Source organism: Halichoerus grypus, chromosome 3 (assembly GCF_964656455.1).
Source record: "Halichoerus grypus chromosome 3, mHalGry1.hap1.1, whole genome shotgun sequence".
NCBI classification, from domain to species: domain Eukaryota; kingdom Metazoa; phylum Chordata; class Mammalia; order Carnivora; family Phocidae; genus Halichoerus; species Halichoerus grypus.
This window is the reverse complement of record NC_135714.1, coordinates 77,513,649-77,534,996: the sequence shown is the minus strand read 5'-3', so window position 1 is coordinate 77,534,996 and position 21,348 is coordinate 77,513,649. Positions and strand designations below refer to the sequence as shown.

Here is a 21,348-nt window from a genome sequence, read left to right as displayed (position 1 = left end):
TTTTTAAGCATTGGCTAAGAGTAGTTTATCTGTTCTGCTCAATCAGGGTGACAGGAAGTCTTAAAGCATTATTAAAATATTTTTTAAATTATCAAATAAATTAATTACTGAGTAGTTTAAAATTTGCTCTTGACAAAAATTAATTATATATATGGATACCTGCTGAAATGGATCTCTCTGCCCATAAGGATTATAGCTCTCTTGACTGATCAATATTTATTCCAGCTTTATTTCAGTATGCGAGAAATACTAGAATTCCTAAATTTCTCTCAAATTTCTTTTAGGTTTCAGCCAGAATTGATTGGAAAGACTGTTTGATTTTAAGTAGATTTTAAAATCAGTCCTTGAGAACCTTTTGTCTTCTAAAATACCTATTTCACATTCAAGGGAATAAAGAAAGTTTTTGAAGTTCTCTGTCACAGATAAACTCAAAAATACATACAAACTTTAGAGCCGTTATTTAAATCATATAAATTTTAATTAACTAAAACAGTAAAAGCTGCTTAGATCTTTGTTAACAGTAGTTCATTTGACAAACATTTATTGAGCACATGATGATTCCGGCAGAGTTAGATGCCCAGACACAAGCTGAGGAAGATGCAGCCTTAGCTCTGAGGGAGCTCATAGTCTATGAATGCCACAGTCCTAGGAGAAACCAAGTCATTCAACTTCTAGCAGTAAGGATAGAAATCATAAGCTAGTCAAGGTGTTTTCTACAGACTTGGGAAAAAAGCAAAGAATATTGAAAGTGGTAGTTATCAAAGTAATAGAATCCTAAAGTGTATGTTTTTTTCCTTATCATCTTAGATGGGTAGATTCCCATAGTAGTGAGGGAAAGAGGGTAAAACATACGGCTACTACTGCGCCCCATCTCTGGTTTTTCCTCTGAGACGTCGTATCTCTACAGGAAGGTGAAGTTAAATTACTGATAAAGTTCCAACGTGAGAGATGCCTTTTACTTTATCTTCAAGAATGTGTAACTATCTTACGCCCTTCTCTAGCAGCCATTCCAAGTGATTTGGCATTTTGTTCATTTTTTTCTATGAGCTACAAGATCTTTTGAATTTGTCTCCATTTTTATATGAATCGAGCATTTGTATATTCTCACCTCACCACCCTGTGCAGATGCTCTCTGTCTCTCACTTAGATTGCTCCAAGAGCCTTCTAGCAGCCCTCCCTGTCCCCTCTCACTGGACTTGGAATGACTGTGTACAGCACTTCCTGAGAAACCTCGTATCTTCCTTCTGGGCTCGAAAATCTTCAATGGTTCTTTAAAAAATCATAAAGCTCAATATTCGGATGGTCTGAGCAACAGTGGAATAAAATGGATGCAATGGAAGATGTATAAACAGAGGAGAACAATGTGCATTTTAAACATTCTGAGCTCTTAGGTCAGGAGCACCTGTCTGAAAACTCACATCATCACATTCAGCAAGAGGTTTAAAAGTCTTGGGTTAATGCAAACTTTATAAAAAGGCTCACGGCCCCTAAGCTTTCCCTTTTTTCCCCCTGTGACTCTTCAAGGTACAGTCAGGAGACTTATCTAATTCTTCATTTAGACAGCCTGGTGTCATATGCACATCCTTCGTGCAAACATCCGATGTGATTTATTACACCTGTAAGCCCGGAAAACTGTCCAGGCAGAATTCTTGGTCAAACCCAGTAAGATAAAAGGTAATGTATTTAAAATCATCTCTGAAAAAGAGTAAAAAATAATTTTTAGAAATGGATAGACTTGTGCAAGGGTCTGGGCGAACTTGAGAGAGGTGGTGAGTAGTAACAAAAAATGACTATCACAGGCCAAGTCAAGTAAAACAGGGACGGATACATAAAGCAGGACCAGATTATACAGAGAAAAAAAATAGACAAACAAGGCTTGAAAATAAGACAAAACACTGGCATGGTGAAAGTCATGTAAAGAGTTATTGCAGGAGACTTTGAAGCATTCAAGGTGTGTAGTGATAGTCTCAGGTCCAAGGAATAAATCTAGAAAAGGAATGGGAAGGATTCACAAATGTAACAGCTGGAAAGATATTTAGAAGATAGATATTATCTTGAGAGAGAGAAAATGGCTTCACCCCTTATTTTGAGTTATGGATATTAAAAAAGATTCTAGTACTTTCTTCAGCATCCTTGCACTGCATCCTCTAACATGTATGCCATGAGGCAATGGAAACAGCATGGGTTTGGGAAGCAGACACACCTGCCCCGGATAGGAATCAAGGCCAAGAATGAGTCTGGCCCTGGTGTTGGCTGGCTGGTAATGTGAGTGATGCTACTTATGAAGAGTTTAAAAACCCTCTAAACTTTACACATATTTTCTGAATTATCAGGTGGGATTCCAGAATCTCTTTTAAGTAGGATATAGCCATGATTCAGGCCACTTTTTAAGAGTATTCCGTCCAGGAATATGGGAGTGGTAATGTACCTGAGACCTACCTAGGATACCCAGATTGGCTAAGAACTGCCTACTACAAGGTCTCAGGCCACACAGCTTGAACGAGCCCTCATCTAAGCTTCAACAAAGCATGCCCTGGGTTTTAGAACTGGTTTACCTAGGAGTGCAAGACTGAATGCAATATTACTCCAAGTGTGTTCCCTTGCAGGTCAGCAAACTGCTTGTTACTGGTCTGTGAGGAGTTAATACAGAAATGGAAACTTGCCTAGCAATAAATTTAGCTCTAATGAATCTCAATAATAGAAAAATAGAAAAATTGAACATATAATTTATAAGTTTTTAAAATTTATTTTCTAGTAATTCATTTTTATTGTACTTTATAAAAATATCAGTGCAACTGATGGGGCGGGGGAGTATCTTTCACCAGAAATAGCATGAGAAGTACTGATTGTTGGAAGTCAAAACAGTAGATCGTGGGCTTACAAGAATGGAGGCCTGAATTTATTCTAAGGTCTTGGGGCCCAGGAACAAAAGCAGCCCCTGTGATTCACACGACTGATCTCAGCTCACAGGAAACTCAAATGGAGTTAACATCTTGCTAGCAAAAACGATGTGCATTTTACCCAAGAGTGAATATTCACTCCTTTGATATCTAGTTCAGGGGGTGGCTGATGGTCAAGAATTCAGGACTTTGGAATACATAGTTCTAAACTGCACTTACCAAGGTCAATAAATCTGACCGCCAGGTTTTGGTTCTTATCCGACTTGACCTCTAACAGCTTCTAACACAGCTGACCTTACTTGCTCCCTCTGTGAACCTGGCTTCAATGATTACCATACTCACTGCTTTTTGTTCATTCTGAATCTTCTGAGAAGAGCCTCTTTGACCCAGGCATTAAATGTATCCAGGCTCAGTCCTACTCTGGTCTACCAGATTGTTCTATTACTGTACTCAATTTTTCACGCCCCGCCCTAGCCATGGCTTCTCTCCAAAGCTGAGCTTGACCATATCACTTGATTTGGTAAGTGGAATGTTAGAGGACATGCCACAAATACAAGAGGTTGCTCCCTCCCAGTCAAGTGAGAAAGAACATGCCCTGGTTATCTTCTGGTTCAAGAAGGATGAACAAATATGTGGAGCAGGCCGATGCCAAGCCCACCCAATCCAGTAGGACCCAGCACAGCTGCAGCCGATATGTAGACCCAGGAATGAAAAAATAAATGTCTTTAGTTGTAAGTCATTTGTTTCACAGCAAAAACTGACTCATGTTCTACTCACTCTAGACTCTCCCCGCAAACTCTTCATCTCAGCTCCAGATCCACATCCCATGGCCTACTCTTTGGTATCTCCATTTGCAGGTGTCAAAAACCTTAAACTCAGCATGTCCAGATTGGAACTTAAATATTCCCCTCTGTCCTCTTTCATTAAAAGCCTACACTGTACATCTAAACATACCTCCAACAACCTGTGAAGCCCCTCTGGGCCCCTCGCACATCCAGTTCATCAACATAAAACTTTCCTTCTAAATAGCTCCCCAACACATGCACCTCCCTCTTGCGCCAGCACCACCCAAGTCCAAGATCATGGCCTTCCGAAATCCACATTAATACTACTGCTACTCCTGCTTAAACAAATCCCCCTCCATGGCCTCCTAATGCTTCCAGGAATAAGACGAACATTCTTAATAGAGCCGACCAGGCCATGGGGAACCTTTCCTGGCTCCAGGCTCAATTGCAGCCACACCTCCCCCTGCTCGCTGCACGTTAGGAAAACCAGCCTTCTCTGAACATGCCAACCTTCTCCTTCCCACACAGAGCACCTGCACTGCAGTGAGCCCTGTCTGATCACTTTCCTCCGAGTTAACGTAGGACACTCTAATGGCCTACAGGGAGAAGAGGACGAAATATTTAAAGTTGGGATAATTTCGGAAGGCCTACACATATGACCACCAGAAATAGCTCAAATGACACACCTAGATTTATTCTTAATTACTACACACTCAGGAAACACAGTAAAATATCTCCCTAATATGTTTTCTCCTGATAATTTTTTCTTCAGAAAACTTTGACATTTTCCTGATACTTTTGCCATCTACTACAAACAGGTAGTGTTTCCCGGGAAATACGTCTGAGCTCTGGAATCATTTTACCGCGGCCCAAGTCTCAGTGATCCCCACTTTGTTCTATCATATAAAAGCCGAGTTACTAGACTTCTCTGGGCCGTGAATTCCTTACGTCTAATGAATGGTAAGAAATAAGCATGCCCTACCATGCTGAGTCGTTTTGCTGATTAAAGGAGATATGTATTTATGAATATACCTAACATTCTTCCCGGTCATTCAATTAATATATATTTCTTGAGCTATCTATCTCAGGATATGCTTTCTTTCTCAGGAAGAAAAAAAAAAAAAAAAAGCATTCACCTCAGCTTCATGCTCCTTCCTGGGTAAAGAGGCTCCAAATGATTGCTCAGATATTCTGCCTGGACTCCAAACCTAGCAGCCCATCTTCCCATTTAGTTCTATTGCCCTTCTTGAGGGAGATTCTGCTTTTCTGCCACTTTAACTCTTGAGATCTGCACTTGTCTGTTTATTCTGCCATGTCTCCCTGGGCACATTGGCCTCATGATGCTATACCTCTTTACCCACTGCTGTCCCCATGGAGGGGGGGGTGTAAATGCAGGTTATAGTGCCTAGAAAAATGGATGTAGCTGCATTAAGATGTGTAAGAAAGAAAGCGGTAAACAGTCCAGTTTCAAATAAAGTTTTGATACAGATATGATTATCCACTAAGGGGTTTATTCTCTAATACTCTGGCAATGTCTTTCCTAACATCTGGTAGACTCATCACGTGAGCTCTATCACTTTACTGTTTCCCAGAGCCAGTGAATATTCCTAACAACTCAGGTGTTCTTTCCAAAATATTAACCACCATTGACATGATGAATTGTTAAAACAAATAAAAATTATCCTCACACATATGACACCCCCTACTATTGAATTTATTTGGGGGACAAGGTTTTTTGAAATAAAACAATTGATTTTTGCTCCTTGACACTTGTCCCAAGCCTGGGACTTGTGTTCTATGTTTATGTACATGTGTGATATTTGCAGCAAGGAAGAAGAATCTCAGAACACCATTTCAGGCCAAAATGCAATTTAATATTTTTCTAAACATAGGCACAGCTCTGAGAGTTAATGGAGTTAGGCACTATTCCCCAAAATGTGTTCTTGGAAAACATCAGCCTACAATTCCGTAGGCAAAAAAGCATGACTTTCTGTTAAAATGAGGTTTAAATAATTTATATGACCAACCTGCAAATATTGTTGACTGAGTCTTCTGGACAATGGTGGTGGCATTTGCAACGCAAGATCTTTGGACGAGGGGTGGGGGCTGTACTCTCACCATCCTCTTTCTTGGTGCCCACATTTACTTTTCCTGAACTTCGCAAAAGCATGTTATCAAGTAAGTTTGCTGAAAAGAACAAACAGTAAGAGTTTAAGTATCTGTGGGATAGCCCAGCCAAAGTCTTCTACCCAAAGAACAATGAGATTAAACAAAATATTAAGTATTTGTGATACTTAAAGATTTAAATATAAAACAGTTGTTTTAATGATTTTGATATTAGAAACTATGCTCAGGATAACTCTACTTATAGAATTGTTATAATTATGTAATATATGTCTCATAAAATACAGAAATTCTCATCACTCTTTCAGGATAGCATCCTATACATTAAATTATAATAGTTGTATTTGATTGAGTACAACGAGCTCAATGAACACTAATATATAGATCATCCCTACTCTGTATGGTAATGGTATGGGTAAATATCATTCCCATTTGCAGATGAGAAAATTAAGACTCAAAGTTTAAGTGATCTGCACACAGCTAATAAATCATGAAGCCAGCACTTAAACCCAGATTGTTTGGACCCTAAAACTGTCTTCCTATTAGTCTCTTATATTTTAGGTGTATCATATATTTTTAAAGAAATTATTAGAAATATTTAATATGCAAAATTGGTGGGAAGATGAAAACTTAGTTATGATACATCTTCCCCAACAGCATTTACATGAAAAGTACCTTCCCATTATAGTAGCAATGGTTCTACAACTTGAATGGAAGACATGATACAACAGTAGATGTGATCTCTAGAGACCGATTTTCTGAGTTCATAATTAGATTTTACTATTTACCAGTTGGTTGACCTTGGATAACTTTATAAATAATCTCACTGTGCTTCACTTATCATTAAAGTAGAGATAATTATAAGCACCTACCTCATGTCAACAGCTTAGAATGTATATGTTACATAGTAATACTTGATAGATGTTAGCTAATAGTATTGGAAAGATCTAATCTTTTTTTACTTTTTAAACAGTAAGATTTCGTGGTGCCTGGGTGACTCGGTTGAGTGACTGCCTTCTGCTCAGGTCATGATCCTGGAGTCCCAGGATCGAGTCCCGCCTCGGGGTCCCTGCTCAGCAGGGAGTCTGCTTCTCCCTCTGACCCTCCGCCCTCTCATGCTCTCTCTCTCTCTCATTCTCTCTCTCAAATGAATAAATAAAATCTTTAAAATAAATAAATAAATAGTAAGATTTCATTCATATAGGGTGACTTATCACTGAGATGGTTTTCATACTTTCCCTCTTTACAACCACCTTTGGAAAGTAATGATGCCCGCCAGGGGGACATGCATTATCTGATACCTATTATGTTCCAGGCATTGGGGCAGGAGTTCTCATACATGCTACACATCACTGAATAAACTGTCAACCTGAGCAATGTTTGATTTAAGATCTCTCTCACAACACATTGAGCTTGCCTATAATTAAAACAAATCTCAACAAAAAATATGATCGACAACACGTTGGGTTAAAAAATTGAAATTCTAGGCCAGAGATGCAATATACTCAATAGATGTGTTACACAATATGCATGTGTTCATTTCTTAAACCACAAATTAATGCCTCTAGCCACTGGTCACATCAGAGAATGAGAAGTTTAAAAAGAAGATATATTTTTTCCTGACTTCCTGTATGGTAAGCTAGTTAGGTGAATTCTTAGAGAGTAATAACAGGAAAGCAATAAAATGTATTAAATCAATTTACCAGAATTTCCCCAATCATTAATTCTAAATTCATTAGATTTTTCAAATTTATATAAGATGTGTACCTAACTTTCTCAAAGTTTCTTAAATTTTAGTCTAGAGAAGACATGAAGATTGTAAATGTGCATATGCAGAGTTTGTTATACGCAGAATCTCGGGCGACTCAAAGTGATTCTGATTCCATAGGTCTCAGGCGAGCCAAGGAAAGTGAATATTCAAGATCCCATGTGACTGTGAGACTGATCATGTGCAGACTCCACTTTGAGAAACTCAGGACTAGATTAAGCAAATAATATTTATTTAATCCAACCATATAATTCATTGCAATAGATGTATATTATCTCTATACAATAGGAGGCTTATCCTTAAATTCCAAAATAAACATATTATATGTTACTCTCTTGTATTTAAAGCATTTGTTACAAGTTTGCCTGCATAAACACCTCAGCACCGCTTGCTCTCCAGGTGCAGTGCGTGTTGGTAAGCCTATAGATCACCCTGCCATGTTGGCTTCCTTCTTTTTAAATCTGGTTCTCAATCTTACCAACTTTATGACCTGAGTAACATCGAAGTAACTCTAAGTGATGAAAATAAGTTATTTAAAATTTATTACATCCTGCTTCCTTCATACCAGACTGCTTCTCTTTTAAGTTTTAAAGCAAAATAATTAAAATTCATTTATTATGCATATGTCTCATTAGCAAATATGTATCAGGTGCCTTTCCTGTTCCAGGCACAGCCTGATTATGTAGGATGAACTGAACATACACAGGATTTCCCATCTGGTGGGAAAAGTGGTTAAATGGAATGTTTACACTGAAAGGTCTCCATTAGAAAAGGAAGCATCTTCATACTATCGGAAATAAGATGTCATTTAGTAAGAAACGTTTTTAGAAAGGATTCATAATTTTCTCACATTTTAAATTTATTTAGAGACTGATATAAATTCTAGCTAGAAGGAGGTTCTTTGCAATATTGCTTCTAACAACCCACATTTACAACAGGGGATAAGTCAGATCTCTAAAAAGAGATTCCTATATAGTCATTAAAATGTTGGTGTGGAAATATATTTATTGGTAAGAAAAATATTAAAATCTATTTTTTGTTGGAAAGGGTAGATTACAAAGTATTTTAATTATGAATCCCACTAGAATAATAGGAAAAAAAGGCTTAAAAAAATGAACCTACAATATAAAAGAGAGCAATAAAAAACCTGGTAAGCAGAAGGAAAGCAGTTAACTGATTTAACTAAGCCAAAGATGCTGATTCCTAGACCAAAGGTAGAGAAAAGTCAAGAAGCAAAACAATTTTACCACTTAACTCCAAAAAGACCCCAAAGTGGTACCACAAGTTGCTTTTAGAAGTAGAGTTCAGCTGCCCTCTCCCATCCCCAAATGCTGGTAACATCACCTGCACCCTCCCCACCCCCGCATCCCCACAGAAGACTGGAAGAGTAAATCTGTTATGCATATCACTGAGATGCCTTCCTTACGTTCCTGTTTTACTATCAAGGTGAGGGGCTGTAGAAAACTAAGCACAGGGGAGGGTGGGGGTACAACCTTACTGCAAACATTCAGTGACCATTTACACTGGCTGTTGACTCTTCCTGTCCTCTCCCTCTACATGGCTTCCAGAACTTGATGCAGCCTGACTTATCTCTTCTTTACTCAGGAATTTGACCAGGTCAAGAACAAACAAAATACCTAAAGACAGAGATATTAGAGGTTTCTCAGCGAAAGAGCCCTGCAGTATTATCTTATGGTAAGGCCCGCTGATGACAAGATCTACCCAATGAACAGAGCTTCCAATCTGCTTTTACAGTGATCCATTCTCTTATGCACAAACCACTAATTCAGGGTCACTAGATATATGAAGAAAGCCTCAAATCTCAAATACTGAGAACAAAACACACACACACAAAAGAAATCCACTTGGAAAAAACATACAATGGGAAAAAAAACCTTAAAAAACAATTAATACTGTCATTTTTTATTAAAAAAATACATCAATGAAACAAGAACGTGTTGCTACAAAAAGGGAGTAACAAATAAGGAACTCTAAAAATATGATTGCATAAATTAAAATCTCAATAGGTGAGTTGAGATAAAGATCAGGAAATCTCCCACAATGTAGGGCAAAACACAGAGATGGAAGAGTTCAGTAAATTAGAGCATCAATCTAGGAAATTCAAAACGTGAATAATAATATCATCTCCAAAAAGAAAGACTTGAGAAAATAGAGGGGAGGAAATCATCAAATAAATAGTGTACAATTCCCATAACTGAAAATCATGATTTTCTAGTTTGAAAGGATTCATAGAGTATACGAATAGACCTACAACAAGGTATGTCATAAAATTTTATAACCCTACAGGCAAAGGGAGATCTTATATAACATATATTTTATATATTTAAAGATAAAAATAAAAGATTAAAAGTAAGTGTAGCACTGAATTTTCTACAGCAAAACTGGAAACTAGAATAAAATAATGTCTTCAAAATTCTGAGGGAAAGTGTTTCAAATCCAGAAATCAATACCTGGGCAAATTACAAATCAAATATAACATGAAAAAAAATTTTGAAGATTTTTAAGGTGTCAAAAATTTATCTCTCCTACACCTTTCTCAGGAAGCTATTGGAGGAGATGTTCTGCCCGAATGAAACAAGAAAACGGAAGAAATGAGTTTCTGCTATGGGAGATCCAACCCAAGAGAAGAGCGAAGCATCCTCTCAAGATAATGGTAAACGTGGATAGTAAGATGAAAACTATGACTGGACCGAAAGAACGACCAGACCTGACTGAAGGCAGGTCAAAAAATTCTGGAAGACAGAGGTCCAAAAAGTTAAAATTAATAAAATCACTCAGGCATTTTAAATTTAAACTGATTAAGAGTTAGGAAATTAATTTGTGATGGAAATATAGGAATCTAAGGAAACAGATAAGGTTTTAACTTCTATACATATAGCACAGCGGATGGAGATATGTATACAGTGGGGAAGAGTGGTAAAGCTTCAAAAGTGGAAAGTCAAAGGTAATGCCTAAACTTGAATAATCAAGAGGTAGCCATACAATTATCTGTTTAGAGAAACGGAGAAAAATACAAAAAGAAAGAATGTAAAAAGGAACAGGTATACTTGCTAGTAAACAGGAGAAATTGGAAGGATACTTTAAGAAAAAATAAGCCAGCCTCTTTATGTTAAAAAAAAAACAGGTTCTGAAATAAGGTATCTCATATGATAAATCCTCTGTAGTCTGTGCGTGTGTGATAAAAATGAAAGATTCACATCTATATGGATATTGAGGAAATGTATGAAGATCTTAGTTCTTGTGGAAAATTTAATTACCTCTGTCAAGAACTACTAATTTTGCATCACAAAATTTTTCATAGCTTGCATTCAAATGAACCATGATATATGTTTTTACATCAGCATGGATCTATGGCGTAGCTATAGATAGTAGTTGGAGCTATTTAAATGCATTTGCAGATTGCTTCTCACTTCAAAACAGGAAGTAATTAGTCTCATATCCTGATGTGGAATAAAGAACATCAATGAACAAGGAAAACTCAGGCAATCAAAAAAGAAAATCCCTCAAGGAAGAAGAAACTTCCCTAGATAATCTTCATTATGGGATACACCACCGAACCAATGAACGTTGGCTTGGTGGTAACACTAAATCCACTATGGTTTACCATATTTTATGTGTTTGTGTGTGTGTGTGCCTCAGTTTATATGGCAAGTTAGCAACAATCTATTTTGAGGTATTCTGTAGAACATTCTAAGTTAACTATTTCAGTTATTAATATGGAAAGATACCTGAGTCTACTAGCTCCAAGCAAGTTTTAGTCAACTCCTGGCTCTCAAACGCTGGACAAATCAGCTAAAAACCATACTTTCTATATAAATAAGGATGAAATAGTGCTGCATAATCTTTCTAAAATACTTAACATATTAACATGTAGTCAGAATGTATGTCATTTTACCAGAAACATTCCTCAAGAACAAAAAAAAAGGAGAAAAAAAATATTGCTAGCTCATAATAGAGATACCATTTCTATAAAGTGAGTTAACAGATCAGATCCTGAATAAGCATGTAAGGTTGCATTCATACAATGTAACCTATACACGTAAAAGTGGTGAGATCATAAAATGATTTCTTTAATTAGCATTATTAAAGAAATGAATGGTTAAATGCAAATGAGACAAGGGGACACTTCTTCACTTGCTTTTGCCAAAATAATCAAATCAAGAGAGTAATTTATATAAAAGTGTGCAACTGCTACTTAGGAGTCAATTAATCTATATGTGTTTAACTCCCCGTGAAATGAAATTCATTATCACACAATATTTCTCATCGTGAGATAAAATAATTGAGTGATAATTTGGAGGTTAATAGAAGCATCAGCAGCAGAATGATGAAATGATTAGCAGAATGATCTGATTAGATTCATCTTAAAATCTAAGAACACTGTTAAAAAGAAAAATTATAAGATGTTTTTCTTATTGAGATATAACTGACATTCAACATTATATAAGTTCCAGGTGGACAATATGATGATTCGCTATGTGTGTATATTGCAACAGATCATCACAATAAGTCTAATTAACATCCATCACCATGCATTGGTTTTTTTTTCTTATGATGAGAACTTTTAAGATCTCTCTTAGCAATTTTCAAAATGCAAGATAGTATTGTTAACTGTATTACATATTAACTGTATAACGATATCATAGTGTCATGCTGCACATTAAATTCCCATGACTAATTTTATAGGTGGAAGTTTATACCTTTTGACTCTCTTCAGCCATTTCGCCCACTCCCCTCCCCTGCCTCTAGCAACCAACAATCTGTTTTATCAATGAGCCTGACTTCTTTGTTTTGTATTGTTTTGTAAGCCTCCACCTATAAGTGAGACCATATGGTATTTGTCTTTCTCTGTCTTATTTCACGTTAACATAATGGCCTCAAGGTCCATCCATGCTGCCACAAATGGCAAGATTTCCTTCTTTTTATGACTAATACTATTTCAGTGTGTATTTATATACCACATTTTTTATCCATTCATCCATTGATGGACGCTTAAGTTGTTTCCATATCTTGGCTATTATAAATAATGCAGCAATGAAGATGGGGTGCATATATCTTTTCAAGTTAAGTATTTTCATTTTTCTTTGGGTAAATATCCAGAAGTGAAATTGCTGGATAATATGGTAAGGTTTTTTAATGTTGAGGAACCTCCATACTGTTTTCCATAGCAGTTGCACCAATTTAGATTCCCAACAATAGGGCCCAAGGGTTCCCCTTTCCCCACATCCTTGCCAGCATTTATACGTTGTTTGTTTCTTTCTTTGATAATAACCATTCTAACGGGTGTGATGTAAAATCTCATTTTGTGTTGTATTTCCCTGATGATTAATAAAGTTGAGCATCTTTCCATGTACCTGTTTGGCATCTATATGTCTTCTTTGGAAAAGCATCAATTCAGATCCTCTGCCCATTTTCAAATCATTTATTTTTACTATTGATTTGTATGAGTTCTTTATACATTCTGATATATAAAGATATATCCCTTATCAGATGTATGATCTGCAAATATTTTCTCCCACTTAGTAGGTTGTCTTTTTTATTTTATCAATGATTTCCTTTTGGGTGCAGAAGCTCTTCAGTTTGAGATATAGTCCCACTTGTTTATTTTTTTGCTTTAGTTGCCTTTGTTTTGGGGGTCAGATCCAAAAAATCATCACCAAGACTAATATCAAGGAGCCTATGCCTATGTTTTCTCCTAGGAGTTTTATGGTTACCAGTCTTAAGATCAAGGTTTTAATCCATTTTGAGTAAATTTTTGTGTATGGTATAAGACAGTGGCTGAGTTTTCCCAACACCATTAACTGAAGAAACTGGCCTTTTCCTACTTTATATATTCTTGGCTCCTTTGTCATAAGTTAATTGACCATGTATGCATGGGTTTATTTCTAGGCTCTCTGTTCTATTAATCTATGTGTCTGTTTTTATGCCAATACCATACTGTTATGATTACTATAGTTTTGTAATATATAGTTGAACAATACTGGTATGAACTGTGCAGATTTTATAGGTAGGTTCTTTTTGATAAATACAGTACAGCACTGTAAATGTATTTTCTCTTCCTTATGATTTTTTTAAATAACATTTTCTTTTTCTAGCTTATTTTATTGTAAGATTACAGTATATAATACATATAACATACAAATATGTGTTAATCAACTGTTTATGTTATCAGTAAGGCTTCCAGTCAACAGTAGGTTATTAGTTTAGGGGGAGTAAAAAGTTATAAGTGAATTGTTGACTTCATGGGGGACAAGCACCCCTAAACCCCACATTGTTAAAGGGTCAACTATAGTTTGAAATCAGGGAGCATGATGCCTCCAGCTTTGTTCTTCTTTCTCAAGACTACTTTGGCTATTTGGTGTCTTTCATGGCTCCATAAAAATTTTAGAATTGTATGCCACCGGAATTTTGATGGGGTTTGCACTGAATCTGTATATTGCTTTGGGTGGTATGAACATTTTAACAATATTAATTTTTACAATTTGTGACCATGAAATATTTTTCCATTTATTTGTGTCAATTCTTTCATCCAATGTCTTATAGTTTTTAGTGCATAGATCTTTCATCTCCTTGGTTAAATTTATTCCTAGGTATCTTATTCTTTTTGATACACTTGTAAATGAGACTATGTTCTTAATTTTTCTTTTTGATATTTCATTACTAGTGTATAGAAATGCAACAGATTTCTATATATTGATTTTATATCCTGCAACTTTATTGGATTTAATTTACTAGTTCTAATGTTTTTTGGTGGAGTCCTTAGCCTCTGTAAACTGTAATATCTTTACTTCTTTCTTTCCAGTATGGATCTCTTTTATTTCTTTTTCTTATCTAATTGTTCTGGCTAGGATTTCCAATACCATGTTGAATAAAAGTGGTGAGAGTGGGCATCCCTGTCTTATTCTGATCTTGGAAGAAAAGCTACCAGCTTTTCACTACTGAATATAATGTTAGCTGTGGGCTTCTTGTAGATGGTCTTTATTATTTTGAGGTGAATTTCCTCTATACCTTCTTTGTCAAGAGTTTTTTATTATAAATGGATGTTGATTTTTGTCAAGTGCTTTTTCTGTATCCATTGAGTTGATCATATGATTTTTATCCTTCCTTTTGTTAATATGGTATATCACATTGATTAATTTGTGGATGTTGAACCATCCTTATATCCCTGGAATAAATTCCACTTCATCATGGTGAATGATACTTTTAATGTGTTATATTCAGTCTGCAAATATTTTGCTGAGGATTTTTGCATCTGTGTTCATCAGGGATATTTATTCATAATTTTCTTTTCTTCTGGTTTCCTTGTCTGGTTTTGGTATCAGGGTACTGCTGGTCTCATAAAATGAGTTTGAGTGTGTTCCCTCCTCTTCTGTTTTTTGGAAGAGTTTGAGAAGAATTGGTATTAATTCTTCTTTGATTGTTTGGTAGAATTCACCAGTGAAGTTATCTAGTCCTGGGCTTCTGTTTGTTGGGGGGTTTTTAATTACTGATTAAGATCTTCTTCATAGCCAGTTCCCATTTGAGAAAAAGAGACAGTAAGAAACTGGACTGTCTTATCTACTGTTATCATTATGAAAAGGGATTTATTTTTTTAAAAGTAACTTTCATATAAAGCCATACTAAATTTGTGCAAAATCAAGCCAGCCTCAAAAACAAAAGCCAGGCATTTTGGAACAAAAACAAGACAGAACACATCAACTAAGGCATAAGAAGCACAATTACATGAATACACAAAGAATAATGATTTTATAAAAACATGAATTTAGCCACATAATAATGATGCTGAAATAAGAATTAGAAGAAAAGACAAAGATACATATTTATGATAAATGTGAACATCCAGATAAACAACAGAATAGCAATCATGAAGATTTATCCCAAATATTAGATGTCTGATTAAGACAATTATAAAATTGTATTTTTTATATTTCATTATATTTATTATATTTCTAGTATCCTTCCATTTGAAACAGGAAAAAGGTAGACTTCAAGAGATAATAAAGTTTGATTAGTCAGCTCATTCAAATAATGTAAGATCTTTATTAATTAGATACTCACTTTGATTTTGTACAAAATTTTATATAAGATAATCATTGAAAGCAATTGAAAGATAACTAACCATTAAAGAAACATCAAGTATAACTTAATACATCGTATTTTCTAAATCAACAGGTTAAATCTGTAAAAAAAAAAATTTCTACTAAGGAAAGCTAAATAGTTAACAGCTTCTACTTAAGTTGAATAGAATTTCAACAAAAGTGATCATTTCTTACCAATAGCTTTCCAGCCAATTATGGTGTTTTTTTTTTATATTTAGTAACAATTATAAATAAACCTGACAGAAAAATGTAAGGGGAAAAATGGAAAAAGTCCGACTTCGAGAAATTTCTTAGAACACTTCACTGAATAAATCACTCTTTAGAAGCTCATTCCATTTTTCACTTTCCTTTCTCCCTCCTACCCTCCCCTTTCCTCTGTCTCTGTCTCTCTAATACCAATCTTGAGCTTAACAGTGTGAATCCAGACACTTCAAATGCTGTCTGCTTGGCATAGCTGGTTCCATTATAGTTAACTCAAGTAGTTAACTATCGAAATTACCATGATAATAAATACTAGGACTGTGGAAGCCAATCTAAAATTTGTTTTCATTTTTTTCAGAAGATCATGAGATTTTTAGGGAGCAAATGAACCACAAGATGACTTCAAAACATATGTTTGCATGTTTGTGTGTTCTTAATGAATCACAACTAAATTATATTTATATTCCTTATGACTTTCAGACCTAAGAGACAGATTTATAGATTTTCAGGCAAATTAATCAAACTTCATGAAATAACCTAATGATCATCATGCAATAGTATGTGACTTCCATTCAATTACAAAGCCTAAATAGGAAGTTATTTTTCTTGAATATCTTGAATATCTTTAACTTGGATATATGTTCTAGTTATATACATGTTTTCAGCTATTTTGTATATTTGTATATAGTTATATATAAGTTTTCTGTGATATTCTCTTCACTATGACGTATGAAACAGTCTTTTATATTACAAACTTAAAATGTTTTATTTGTGCTATTTTTGAAATGATAAGAACGTTACTGAGAAAAAAATTAAAAAAAAAGTTTTCTGTGGCATCTCTTCTTGCATAATTTAGGAAATAAGGCAGTGTTACGAAGAGTTTCTTTAAAGTACTTGTTTGGGATCAGTGGACAATTATTAGCTGGTAACTTGGTATAAACACCTCACAATAACTCATTTTTTTACATATATGTTTAGCAATTCAATTATTTTTAAAATATTTCTATATTATTTTATATTACTGTATGCTCATATGATTTTTACAGAAAAACAAGATTTTTACAAAAAAATCAGAAAACACAGAACAAAAGTAAATGTAAAAAAAAAAGAATTTACAATAGTACAACTCTCCAACAGATAAATTTTAACTTCCATATTCATCCATTGTATCCTGAAGTATATTTTAACTACATTTGGTTTAAATTTTTTTCTCAGTAACGTTATCATTTCAAAAATAGCACAAATAAAACATTTTAAGTTTGTAATATAAAAGACTGTTTCATATGTCACAGTGAAGAGAATATCAGAATTCACTGTCACATTAAAACACAAAACAATCTTTATGAACAATAGAGATCTAATCAAGGAAACTTAAATTGTAATACACATCACAATGAGAATTGGATTTGACTCTTCAAAACTCCTTGAAAGATGACATACGATTATTTTGTGCCACAGGACCTACTAGTAATCTTTCTCCTTTCCTCATTTTCTTTTTTATTTTATTTTATTTTTTTAGCTCTCTGAATGTCTCAAAAATTAACAAAATTTTAAGTGTCATCCCTGTTCTACTCCATCTTCACCAGAGGACAGGAGGAGCAAGAAGAGACATTGAAATTCCTATCACACAAGTGTGTACTTTCAGTATCTTGGATAAAAAGATTAATGAAGAAACGAAAGTACTGAACTAGTGAGCAGTGCTTTGGGAATGATCTATCCTACTCCTATCCACGTTGTTATGATAATAAATAATGTGACTCAATGCCCATTGCCTTTCTCAAACAAAACTGGTTTAAACACATTGGTTAAAACAAAAGTTTATGATACATAGGAATAAATCTTGAATCAGAGCTTAAAAACAATATTAATTTTTAAAATAACTTCTGATGATCTCAAATAATGTGTTTAAATAGATAACTAATTTTTATTTTCATCATTTAAACCTTGAATCCTTTAACTCAGTTCAGTGATTTAATTTACTGTCTAGTAAGTTTATTGAGTTCAAAGGCCTGACCTCAATTTTCATTGCCTAACCATCTTTTCTTCTATGAAGCCATTTTCAGATAAATTATCTAAGTTGTCTGCAAAAAAACTTAGAAAAAATATATATGAACAAAATGAAACCCAGTCATTAATAAAAAGTTGGACTACGTGCCTAAATTCTTAAAAAGTAACAAAATACAAATACAAATCTGATTCAAAAATGCAAAGCAAAATCACATATATTTTATGGGAAGAGTAAACTTTCTCTTATTAACTGTAATGTTACCTGCACATGAATCTTTCTGCTTCAAGAGTCTCCGAGGTCAGAGGACAGAGGGACAAAGGTAAGATTCTGTGGTAAGTTCCTGGGCATGCTATGGTGGGGGGGGGGGGGGCGGTGTAGGGAATGAAATGTCAGGTGAGAAACCGGTATCAGGTATGGTCACCAAAGCAGTGGGCCCAGACTTGACCAAGACAGAGGATAAAACAGACAAAATAGCTCAAGCCCCAGCTCAGCTGTTCCCTTGCTCTGGGCCCTTTGCCAATCCCTGCACCTTCCCACACAAGATGCAGGGAGCAGCTGCCTCACCAGTTTGCTGTGAGGACTGGATGAGGTGTTCCAAGCAAAGACTTGTCATAGTTCCTTGCAAGCAGAAGGAGTGGTATTAGTAAATCGCTGTCATGTGCTGTGCTGCTTAAGCTTACTATTCAATTTTTGTGTGTTCATTCTTCAGATTTTTCTCTGTCTCAAATTTTTTCATTCCTTTCCCCTACTCTTTCATCTCCTATGCTATTTTTCTTTTCCTTCTCGCCCCATCCTCTTTCTCTCACTCTGACTCTCTATCCCTCTTCAATTCCCCTTTCTTTTGCTTCATTTTACTCACTTTTAGTTTCTCTTTCTTTCTAGATTCATCACTGCGAGCAAAAAGTCTATAAAATATAGTTAGGGATTTAAGAAACATTGAAAATTTGTGTAAGGCCAACTAATACACTGTTATTAATTTTTCTTTTTCTTGTTGCACATTAATTTATTTAGCAAATAATCACTAAATCCATTCCATTCACAAAACACAATGGCCCAGAGCACCTGAAGTGCCACCAGTAAAATAACAATCTTGCTGGTGAGACAAATCAACTACACGTGGAACATGGTAAGACAAATCAACCACATATGGAAAACCAAAAAACAGTATATGAAAACAATCAAATAGATGTCATAATGCCACATGTAACTGTCAAATATAAGTCAGTCCTAGGTAGGAGTGCACAGGAGGGAAGATGACTATGGGTGGCAGTAATGAACCAATATCTTTTACAGAAAACATAAGCACTAAAATCAGGGACACTGAGAGGTTTTCATTTCCGTGGTTTATTGTTGACACTACTGAGTAGGTTAAGAAAACACATTAGTTTAAAAATGTTAGAGATGTGCTGGCTCTCTACAGAAGCTAGGGCTTTTATCATAAAATATTTCTACATGTTTCCATTTACTGGCAATTGTTTCTCTTTTCACCACACTCACACATCCACATTACCACATCACTCAGGCTCTGTAGGATAATCATGTTTTCAACATTTTACATCATAAAAGCCCTGCCAAGAGATCCCAAAACATCTGGATTAAAAAGTGAAAGCTTCAATCACTCAAGTATTTTATTTTATGGGATGTTAGATTATGACTTGAGCAAATCATGAAAGGATTAAATATTATATAAATGTGAACAGACCACATATCCATTTATATTTATTTGTTTGGTAGGTAATTAATGCAGAGTTATGAGCCTGAGTAAACACAGTAAGTGATTATGATTGAGTATAGTTCTTTGGACATCACATATATACTCTTTAAGGGTAAAACGGCAGTTGGCCTTTCTCTCAGGTCTTAATAGGCTTTTGAATTTAGAGAAACTCAAACAACATGTTCAAATAAATTAAAAATCTTTGAATATACTCAAAGCTATAACATGGTTAAAGGTATCTTAATAAGTATCAATACAAGAAGTGATGAACATGACAAGCAAGTAACCACTACGTTTAAAAATAATTTAACATCAAACAATCTATATCCATAAAATAGCATAATCACAGCTGATAGTATGGTTTAAAAATTAAAAGTATCTGTGTATTTTATCTCTGTTTAGATCCATATTGTTGGCTAAGAAACTGAATCACAGTCCCCGTGGCAATAATGTCAGAGAGTCAACCTGAACTTGGCAGATTTCCACACCAGGAGTTACGGTTTTATTCATTGACTCCTACGAATGCTCTGCTCCACAGAATTCTGAGGCTAATCAAAGTCGATGTTCGACTTGCCACCACACCAACACTTACTCTGCATAAGCACTCCCAAGACAGCTTGATGTGTAAAACTACTTTGAACAGACTTATATAGGTAAAGAAGAAAAGTCACAATGAAGGCTTTAGAAAGAAACCAAATCACCATGTTCATGCTATTCTTTCTCCCCAAAGAAAAAAACCTGGAAAGAATTTAGGATCTCTTTGTTTCTAATCCTTTCTGTAACCTCTAATTGAATAATTAGGTGCATATTGACCTAAAAATACAAATACATCGCTATTTCAAATGTTTAAATATTTGAGGCATAAAACATAGAGACTCCACATATTTATATTTTTAAATCTTAACTTAGAATGCACTATTACCAGCTACTATCATCAGCAATAACTTTAAAGGTTTATCTCTGGTGGAACAATATGGAATGATGGTACCAACAACAAAATGTATTAAAACAAAATCTGAATACTAGAAAGCCCTCCTAGTTTTAAGAGTAAAACTGTGAAGAAACAACACGGTTCAAACGCTGCAGTGCCATGTACATAGCTTTGTTTACATTGATGCGTTATGCTTCATAACAATGTCTTCTGCGATAGATAACAAAACTGACACGAATTACTAAAATATCCTTGCCTTTGTTTCTGAATGTCTACCTTGCTAAAAGAATTTATAACACTCTTGATCAAAAGTAAGTGACTTAGTAACTACACTTTCAAAACATTCATGTGTGCTAATATTTAAATGCGTAATTAATACTTTTAACATAGTTTTGGCATTTTTTCAAAAACCCTGTTTGGAAGAAAGCATCCTTGACTTTTATAACCTACGCATTCAGAGTTACATGTCAGAGAGAACAGAAGAATTCCCGGTGTCAAAACTACGAACAATTAAATTACACCACAAGGACTTTCCACAACCCCAACACTTGATTCTAACCATGACAGTGTTGGAAAACGTGTAAGGGCAAACACACACCCCCTCCACTCCAACACATATACAGCACAAGACACATGTAAAATTTTTCATAGTTAAAAGTAACCTAAATTATACACTCCTGGGAGGGCTAAGCTAAACTGCATTTTCTTGACATGTGATTTATGTGCAGAAAATTTTTGAACCCCTTGAACTGCTCTATTCTAGACACCCTCTATGCCAAGAACGATTAAGTTCTGTC

At 35.1% G+C, this 21,348-nt stretch overlaps 1 protein-coding gene across 12 annotated transcripts in view; it reads right to left on the bottom strand.

Annotated features, from left to right (window-relative positions):
* BMPR1B (bone morphogenetic protein receptor type 1B) overlaps positions 1-21,348 on the bottom strand; it is a 390,073-nt gene that overhangs the window by 43,526 nt on the left and 325,199 nt on the right. For all 12 annotated transcript variants that reach the window (XM_078068981.1, XM_078068984.1, XM_078068980.1 and 9 more), the window contains one exon: positions 5,713-5,872. In XM_078068981.1, the coding sequence (XP_077925107.1) occupies positions 5,713-5,855 (143 nt within the window). In that variant the 5' untranslated portion in view covers positions 5,856-5,872. The remainder of the gene's footprint in view (positions 1-5,712; positions 5,873-21,348) is intronic.